Source organism: Porites lutea, chromosome 9 (assembly GCF_958299795.1).
Source record: "Porites lutea chromosome 9, jaPorLute2.1, whole genome shotgun sequence".
In the NCBI taxonomy this organism is placed as follows: domain Eukaryota; kingdom Metazoa; phylum Cnidaria; class Anthozoa; order Scleractinia; family Poritidae; genus Porites; species Porites lutea.
In genome coordinates, this window is record NC_133209.1 from 239,438 (window position 1) to 249,408 (window position 9,971).

At 39.6% G+C, this 9,971-nt stretch overlaps 1 protein-coding gene across 1 annotated transcript; it reads left to right on the forward strand.

Annotated features, from left to right (window-relative positions):
* Positions 1 to 83: 83 nt before the first annotated feature.
* Positions 84 to 9,066, forward strand: LOC140947818 (tolloid-like protein 2). Its single transcript, XM_073397019.1, has 6 exons — positions 84 to 243; positions 1,282 to 1,317; positions 1,641 to 2,009; positions 4,433 to 4,888; positions 5,346 to 5,690; positions 6,610 to 9,066. Exons 1-6 carry the CDS (start codon positions 207 to 209, stop codon positions 6,903 to 6,905), a joined length of 1,539 nt encoding a protein of 512 aa, XP_073253120.1. The 5' UTR covers positions 84 to 206; the 3' UTR covers positions 6,906 to 9,066.
* Positions 9,067 to 9,971: the final 905 nt, after the last annotated feature.

Here is a 9,971-nt window from a genome sequence, read left to right on the forward strand (position 1 = left end):
AGGTGACGTCGCATCCGAAATCGCCGAGGACGACTGGGAACGAGGCTGGGCCCTTTTGTGTAACGACGGCTTAACCCACACTGACAATGCGCCAGCACTACTGTATTCTGAAAACTTCCGCATAGACTCGTTTCACTTTTTATGTGAGTTTTCATTTGACGAAGTGTTGCACTAGTAAACAGCATCGAATGTAAGGTTGTTTTGAGATGGTATTTGTAAGAGGATTTATCCTGACTTCCTTGGGTAAGTAAAATTGAACTGATTACTGATATTTTACTGTCTTTTCGGTGGAACACTCCGCGAGTCACTGCCAAGTATGCCTCCGACAGTCGGCTCAGTAAACTTCAAGATTTTACATTTACAGGGAAGGATAATCAGCCAAAAAACGCTATAAACTTCAGTTTGACAATGTGTATCAGTTCCATGGATTTCTTACAAACATCTGCTTGAAAAATATGAAAAACGCAAGTCATGTAATCATCATTCAAACTTTGCGTATTTTAATGTTAATAAGAATACATGATGCATGGAAGCTACCTGAAGCTAGGGACGCAAGCGGAAAGGTCTTATTACGCACTAAGCTTATCTATCGCTTTTTTTCAAGTGCTGCTCACGCATAGATCGTGACATCTATTTTTTTTGTATGTTGATATTCTATTGACACACTGTAAAATTTTGCTTTGAACTTAGCCACGGTGAGATAAACCGATAAAAATTTGTCCTCTTGTCTCGGGCATAATTTAAGCTATGTTTAATGATGACGCAAACTTGTCTGTGACAGATCACGATCATGCTTTTATGCATAACTTCAGACTTGCGCTAATCGTACCTTTGCTATCATTCAATTGTGGTCAACTCCTTTAACATTAATGTCGATGTATGCGTTCCCTTGCCTGTCAACAATTTTGACTAACGTACGTATAAAACATTTAAGGTACATGTAACTATGGCAGCTGTTTATTTCTCCTGGGGGAGGGGGACGCCGGACTCAACAAAGTTTTGTATGGGAGCTACGCACGGTCACCTATACCCGTCGCAGGATTACTCTAACAAAACTACGACTATTCATAAAGTGGTTATAGAAACAGGGCACACTGAACAATTCCAGGCTATCTAAGAAACCTAAAAAAGGATCTGTATTAACTGACTTGTGGAACATTTTTTTGCAAAATAATAATAATCTTTGCCAAAACCAAATTACTCCGCCAACCAATAAATAGCAACAAGGTACCTGACTGATCACAGTGTGATGGTTATTGTTGTATTTTTTTTTTTTTGCAGCTCTCCTTTTGAAAGAGGTTCCGTTCGTAGCAGGACGTGAGTATAATTTATTAATTTTACGTTCTTTTTGGTGCCACAACGTGCAATTAAAAAGAGAATTCAATTTGCGTACTGTGAAATGTTATGCATCTAGACATAGTGTATTAAAAGAATTTGCAAAAGTGGAGAGAAAAAGAGGACTCAGGGATTAAATTGAATAAATTATAGTAAATGCTAAAATTTTTATCGAATTTGTGTGAACAAATGTCTATGTATCATGGTAGCCGTTATACAGGTATTTGTTGTTTCAATTGTGGCATTTATATTTAAGTGTGTACATATGCACCTCTTGATTGATGTATCTCTTATCTGGTAAACAGAGTGTGGAGGGTATGTCGATTTTAGAAATCTGGTGTATGGCGGGACTGGTTCGATCAAGATTCCTGACAGCCCTTACACCAACTATGGACGCAATTTGAATTGCCAGTGGCGTTTACTGGCACCTATAAATCAGAGAGTCCTCATTTACTTCACGTCCTTCGATCTGGATAACTGTTGCTCTTGTGACTACGTGAAAATACACGATGGTTTTGGATCCTACGCAAATGTTTCGAAATTAGCCTGTGGCAGAGACCTTCCTGAGCCGGTTTATTCATCAGGCAGATACCTTTACATAACCTTCCGATCAGATGATTACATCGGGGGCAAGGGGTTTGTAGCCAAGTACAGGGCACTGAGCAGTTTTTCAGGTTAGTGCGGATATAACAGTATACAGAAAGGATACTGCTTTCACAGCAACTAGAAACAACTTAGGTCCGGCTTGGAAGCTGTAGAAAAAGCGTAAGCAGAGTAAACGAAGCAAAAAACTTGTGGTTCCCAAATTCGAGCGGAGACGACTGACGGGAACTTGTGTCAAAGCGCCGAATGAAATATTCACGAGGCAGTTCTGGAAAAGAGTGAGCTAGCCTCCCCCGCAGACGTTCTTAGGGGTTTGTCATGCGTTAGTGGAGCAGGAACGCGCCCGGCGAGCCTGCGTTGGAGGCTAAGAGTGAGCACGATAACAATTTTGATGACAGTATTAAATGAGGTTTATTCAGAATAAATGCCCTAATTAAATGTTCGTCTGGTCCATTGCAGGCCAAACAAACATTTTGTACAAACGTTTTGAACTGAAAAACTACACGTACTTTCCGTTTGATTAAGTGCACAACAGAATGGCATTTTTGAAATAAGTCTGATAAGTGAACAATAGCAAAAGGTATATATAAAGGTTAGAGAGAGAAAATCGTTTACATAAAAACCCATAAAACGGCGATAAATCGGCCCGTGGACCACACAGAAGAGACGTAACACACATTTTAAGTAAGGTAAGCTGTTTTTTGTTGAAATCGTTTCATTTTCGTAGGTTAGAGAAACGATAGGTTTTTTTCCCATACAAATCCTTATATTTTGAATGTTACGCAACAATGCCGATGCTCGCCGATGCTCATATTTCGAGCTTGGGCTACCTGTGGTTAAAGTTAGTTGTTAGGTCTAAATAAATGTCATGTTGCTGAAATAAGTAAAAATATAGCGAGTCGATTATATTTTCTTAAACAACTGAAGAGAGCGAATATTCCCGCCAAAGATCTGTTAATCTTTTACCTGACCTGTATCCGCCCAGTAACGGAATACGCATGCCCGGTGTTGCAAAACGCGCTTCCCGCATATTTATCCGCAGATCTAGAACAGCTACAGAAGCGCGCCATGCGAATTATTTATCCGTTTGTACCATATAGTGACTCATTACATCAAGCCAACTTGGAGACGCTCTCTCGACGCGGGCAGTCTATCACAACTAAGCTTTTTGATTCCATCACTTGCAACTCAGACCATAAACTGCATGAGCTCCTGCCACCTCGTAACAATTGTGAATCCAATTTAAGACGGAAGAGGAATTTTAATGTCCCTTTGGCTAAGACGAAGAGACTTAAGAACACATTTATATATAGCAACTGTAATTAAATTTTTAGCTACATATGTGTACATTTTTCTTATATTTTTTCTCATATTTTTCTTAGATTTTATTATTGTAACGATTAATCTAATTCAAGTTTTGGCTACGATTTTAATCAGAATAAACTATCTATCTATCTATCTATCTATCTATCTATCTATCTATCTATCTATCTATCTAAGTTAGCTCTGATTTACAAGCAAATTTCACAGGTAGGGTTACCCTCTCACCCGGGTCAACTTTACCAGCTTTGCTGAAGTGTTTCGTCATGCGTGACATTCTTTGTAACGGTCCAAGATTTGAAATAATCTCGAAGTTCTCTATGGAAAGCTTGTTAAATTCTAGCGCTAGGGTAACCCTGCCTGCCTTGTAAACACTTCGTGAGAAAAAAAGAAGAAATATGCGGAGCTAGGGTAGTCCTCTTGCTAGGGTAACCCTAGCACCAGGGTTACTCTCCCTCCTTGTAAACAGGACCTATTAGTGAAATTATTTATAGCAGCGGCAGAGCGAAATAAAATTGGACATTCCATTCCCCCCCGCCGCCCAATAAGCCATGAAAGGCTTTGTAAGACGTCGACAACATGTTAGCGTTCCAGGCGTTCGGATAGTGGAGTACTGGGAACAGGCTAAAAACATTTTGGACCGATGCTATCTTAAATGGCGCCAGCAACAAAAACTACATAGGATAGCCTTCCATAGGGCGGTAGGGGAGGGAGGGAGGGAGTGCGGATAACAAAATGAAATGTCCTAATCCAACCGGCTACGTACGTTGTTTGGTTTTAAACAGAGGACTCGACGTTTACTTAAACTTTCCAAAATAGTCTTAATGATAATGAGTTGACCGTGGTCAAATAAAAGAAAGTTATTCATCATTCTACAAAAGTGACGGGGCTCTGCCCGCTCACAATAAAAGGTAAGTGGGGGAGGCTGAAGCCCCTCCACCCCCCCCCCCCCCTTCCGTCGTCTATGTTAAAATTATAAATTTTCCGATCTTCTTTGTGTTTTCTCTCCATTTGTACTGGCGTTTGACTTTTTTGGAATTAAATAATGTAATGTGATAATTTGTAGAATAAAATAGTCCGAGATATCTTAACGCTTTTCAATACTTAAGTTAAAAGGCCTCATTTTTGGGAAAAGAATTACAAACAAACCTTTAATATAAATGTGTTTGTCCAGGTTGTCCATCGATTGATACTTCAGCTTCTGTTGGCGTTATTTACAGTCCTCGGTTCCCATCGAACTATCCAAACGGCAGGACTTGTACGTGGAACATTACAGTGCCGTCATGGAAGAAGATAACATTGAATTTCACCCATTTCGACTTACAGGGTTACAGGTTTCGTAGCTGTCCCTACGATTACGTTGAAGTGCGCAGCGGATACGGCTTTAAGTACTGCGGTACTCGAAGCCCATTCACCGTCACTAGATACGGATCCGTTAGTGTGACATTCTACTCTAACAGCTACACTACTCGTTCAGGATTTCTGGCATTTTACCAAAAGGAAACAAGTTATCTGCCAACAACGTATCCATATCGTTATACGTTGGCCCCGACAACTTATCCGTACTATTTCACGACCTCTGGTTACCACTCTACAGTCTACACCTGCAATTCATATCTGCGCACAATACGTAAGTAAACCTTTCACTCCAGTGTGTTCTATAAGATTTCATGGAGACTTTGAACGTCTTAATAGGAGCTTTAAACTATAGCTAAATTAAACTGTCTGACACGATGAGTAAGAAAACTGAATCCACTTCCAGTTTATGAGCTGTTAAAGTTAATCACATCCAGAAAGGATTCGGTATGAATACTTGAAGATATTTAGGGTCTGCCTCAGAGTCTCGATTGATTGAGATACTTATGGAGAGGCAAGGATGCTGTAAAGTTTGTGTAAAATAAAACAGTTTTTTTTGCCCAAAACTTTTAAGAGCCTACTTCCTGGAGGAAAATAACAAGAGCTGAGAAAGTAAAACGTGACGGTTTCAGACTTTCATTTAAATTTTGCCCTGGCACCAACCCTGGCATTGGTCACTTAAACCTGACACACTGCTAACCGACTTTTCTTGTTTTTTTTTTCTATTCAAGGAATCTATGTCGGAAAATCCAGCGGATCGAAAACTATTCAAAGCCCAAATTACAGGCGCTACTACGATAACTCATGCTCTTATGAAATTGAAACAGCTGAGGGTTACGTCCTTCGTTTGACCTTTGTCCGTATGTCAATCTCAAGCTGCTCTGGATGCTCTTGTGGATACGTACAGGTGTATGAAGGTTCAAATGGTAAATATTCATCGGGTTCCTCCCTTCTTGGAAAGTTCTGCAATGGTCATTACCCAACGACAGTGACTACTCGCTCAAACAAAATGTCAGTGTACTTTTATAGCGACAACAGTTACAACACTTTTCAGGCGACAGTCATTTCAGAAAAAGGTAATTCTAGTTTATTTTGTTTTTATTTTTTATATTTTGAAAACTGCGTGGGGTAACTCTCCCTTAAATTATCTCACTGTTAACTAGACGAAGCAGTTAAACCACAAGTTATGGTGTTGCCATTCATATTAATCATAGCTGGAAGTGTACCATTAGAGGCATGTTCTTTTTTCAAGCAGATCCTAAAATCCCATTTCTAAGACTACAAATGAATGATGAATTTTTTCACGTAGTTCCCGGCTGTCATCAGTGACGGCAAACCCAAGCCGTTCACAGAGTACCGTAAACTACCGCTTATAAGTCCCCCCTCCCTCCCCTCCCCTCCCCTCCCCTCCCCACCCATCTACACTGAGTGGATCCTTGATATAACGAACCACTAAACTACGAAGTTGTCGGTATAACGAACGATATTCTTTTCCTCAGGAGTAGTGAAATATGAGGAAAAGAACCTCGACATAACGAAACTAACGAAACCTCATTATAGCGAACATATTTTGCCAGTTCCCCCTTGGTCCTTTGTTATATAGGAGTCTCACTGTACCTGTCAGATACATCCAATTGAATTCGATTCATTATAATGTTTTGAAGCGTGAATTCGATCAGCACTGCTATGGCTTGTTTCAAAGGACTTTTTTCTTTTCTTGTTATTAGCCCCCTCCGATATAGCCCCTATGTTTATAAGCCCTTCTGAAACCCCTTACGAAGATGTATAAGCCCCCTCGGATATACCCCTATGTTTATAAGCCCTTCTAACACCCCTTACGAAGATGTATAAGCCCCCTCGGATATACTCCTATGTTTATAAGCCCTTCTAAAACCCCTTACGAAGACGTATAATCCCAAGGCAAATAAAGAGTTTATATGATGGAACTTACCGTCTAAAAGGATAAGTGATATTTCTCGTGTTTCTACATTTCAGAGAAAAGTAACGCTGCTGCCATTGCAGTGCCTGTTGTCATAGCAGTTGTTCTATTTGCCATCATATTCATTGTTATCAAATGTACCAAGGTAAAGCGTTCTGCTACACCAACTGGATCGAGGTCTACCACAACCACAAATGTAGTTTCACTACAAACCTTCAATGCACCGGTTCCAACTCCACAATTACCACCGCAGAATACAGAGGAAATCCCGCCTTCCTATCAAGAAGCAACTGATCACACCCAAGGTGTTACAAACATGCCCGCCATGCCACGTGACACGGGACATCTGTAAATCACCCAAACATGGTTTCCTGTTCAGTAAAGTTACCTCAGTGAACGTAACAAACTTACCAACATTCTCAACCAGAGTCATTCTGGCCAATCGTTATGTTCACTTCAAAGGTTATAACGACTTATTTTTTAGCTTTTAGTTCTTGTTCCATATAAACTGATTCTGACCAAGTAACACATAGACATAGGGACCGTAGTTGTCGACTGATTGACTAAAAGTAAACCTGGGTCTGATCTGTGGACAGTGGGGGTCTTTTAATCTAATTTGTACATTTAGCCACTCGGCAGGGCTGAAAGCGAAGCTCTCTTTGATATCAATAGATCGTTTTCACTGTCACGCAACAAAAAAATAAATTGAAAACCGTCCAGTGAAAGAAGCAAAGAAATTGATATGTTATAAAAGACTAATTTTTAAACAATTTGTCCGAGTCTCAGGTCTTTTTGGCCCACAGTTTCTGAGTTATTTGTCGAAACGTTTCACGCATCTTTGTAGAGCTTTGTATGGAGACGCCATATTGGTGCACAGTTTTGGTGCACCAATATGGCCGCTGAAAATCAACAAAAACATCTGGAGTTCACTTGTTCTATAAAAGCTCCTTCTTTTCACTCGAGAATTAGCCTACGTGCGCATAAACATATCTTATAATACTTGAAATGGTTATACTACTGAAAATCAAGAGGAGAGACTTTTTTTCAACGAGACAGCATTCCTATTTTGGTGTCACACACTCTGAAAACTCGGAAGTTCAAATTGCTGTATTTTCGAAATGAAACATGCTATGGGACTAAAAACTTGTACAAAGATTAACTTTTTGTTTATCTTCAACCTAGTGTAAAAAAGAATTCGTAAAACCTCGCTATTTTCACTTTACGATTTGATGACGTCACTTTGAAAACCATCTATAGTTTACTCAAAATATAAAATCGTGTAGTGCTAATGAATCGGTGAGGACGCACGAAAGAGAAAAAACAAAAATAGGTCTAATTAGCAAAAAACAACTTTGCACGTGCAGCACACTTTTTTCTACATTTCTTTGACGATGTTTCGCACGAACCTACGACGTGGATTTTCAAGAAACGCCCTAGTTAAGCGTTTTATGGAGGAAATGTTGTATGTGTTTCTATTTACTGTTTTTTCTTTTCACTGCAACTCATTTTCACCTTGTTTGGTGGCCGCTTGCATTTCTCATTTCTCACCGCCGCTATGCATGTTATATTTACTCTGTTCTCGTTTGTTGACATAACTTGCAATAATTTTACAATTAGGCTTCAAATTTAGCACTGTAAATAGCTTTGTTTTGAAAAAGCTATATAAAGAAGAAGGCTCTTTTTCAAAGCGACGAGGGTCATGCTATTTCCCGCCAAGAAAATTGTGGGCTGCCATAGTCCAGAGGCCAAAACAAGCTCTATCCACCTCCCAGTCGGGCTGATTTCGAACTCTCTTCCCCCTCCCCCGGCGTCTGTACGTTCGCGTGGGCGTACGCTGACGTCACAACCAAAATTTTTCGGATGGATAGATAACCAAATTTTCCTCGCAATGGACAATCTTATGACTTTAACCGCCCAGCCATTGAACTGGTTCTACAGTTAGTCTGACAAGAGAGGACTGATTTAACGTTGGCTTACTTGAATAATTTTATAGTTGTAATAAAGTAGAACAGTAGCAAATTGTCTTTTGACTCGGCCCCATACGAACACTTGTAGTTTCGAATTATTTCTGCACTTTTGTGTAATTTTATGTAAGATGAGATAAGTTTTGAAATACTTAATGCTAACAATAATTTTTGGGTCTTCTTTACTAAGGGGTAACAAAATAATAGCTAACTGGGTAACTAAGTAACTAGTGTAACTACTGTCAGGAAGATGAACCTCATAATCAGTTAATCAGATTCCGTCTGACTCAGTAGAACATAATCATTTAATCAGTACCTTTTCAGCAAGAATTTCATTAAGGATTTTTGAGAGTTTTTGTCTACGTAGCAGCGTCCATTTTAGGCTAACTCGGGCGTTGATTGTGTTTTGGGGACGAGGGGCTTTCAGTAATCCAAAAATAACGTCGTAGACTGAAGTTGTAACTGTAGGCTAGGGCATATTTTTGTAACCTTAGTCGATGTGTATACTTATTAATGTAACAAGACATTAAATGTTCATTAAACCCTTCATTTAACAAGTTATATTACAGCTCTACGGATTACCCTTACTCTCGTCAGCAGACACTGAAAACCGAAAAAGGGATCTGAAGTTATGCCTGAGAAACGTCGGCTGTTTTCTAGTCTGACTGAATGGTTAGGTACAGAAGGAAATGGCTTAAGAAATAACTATTGATCTAGGAACTTAGAACTCGAACAGTTCTTAGGACTCAGTTTTCTTAAGGTAGGTACAGCCTGGTGACCTTTGCCGCGACTTAAGAAGCATAGCATCTATGATTTGTTATAGTAGTACAATATTATTAAACTTCCTCTGGCGGTCCTGGCGGACCTTTTTGCAATTCGTTGTCTTAAACACTGCACTGTTCATTCAGTTTGAGCAGAGATATGATATGTTTGTTGTGGACTATCTCTATCGTTAAACTGCCGGCATGAACACTAACGCTAAAATATGAATTTGCTGAAGTCGTCGCCACTGAAATACTATGTTTATCTTCCAACCACAGGTCTGTAAAATCATTATCGGGCAAGAGAGAGAATTATTCACCCACATATCGATATCGTATACAGCTACCGCAAAACTCCGAAAGCCCCGGGGCTTATATTTTTGAAAGACTTTTGAGGGGCTTATTTTTGGAGGGGCTTGTATACGGAGGGAAATTTGTGTTTCAAAATTGGCTAGGCTTATACTTGGAAGGAAATTTGCGTCTCAAAATCGATTGGGCTAGCATAGAGGTGGAAGGAAATATATGTCACGGTAATTGATCACGGTAATATGGACCGAGGAAATCTAAGCCAAGAGTGAAAATTGAATTACGGAAACAGAAATAAACTGTGACTCTTTCTGACTGCAGTCTTTAGCACACGTAATAGTTATTTGGCAAATATAAAAATTATATAATAGTGATCCGTGATTCCTT

Excerpts from the sequence above, each read along its gene's own strand:
- LOC140947818 (XM_073397019.1), top strand. The coding sequence starts at position 207 with ATGGTATTTGTAAGAGGATTTATCCTGACTTCCTTGG. Across the intron at positions 1,318-1,640 it reads GGTTCCGTTCGTAGCAGGAC|AGTGTGGAGGGTATGTCGAT; the intron begins GTGAGTATAATT and ends TCTGGTAAACAG. Across the intron at positions 4,889-5,345 it reads TTCATATCTGCGCACAATAC|GAATCTATGTCGGAAAATCC; the intron begins GTAAGTAAACCT and ends TTTCTATTCAAG.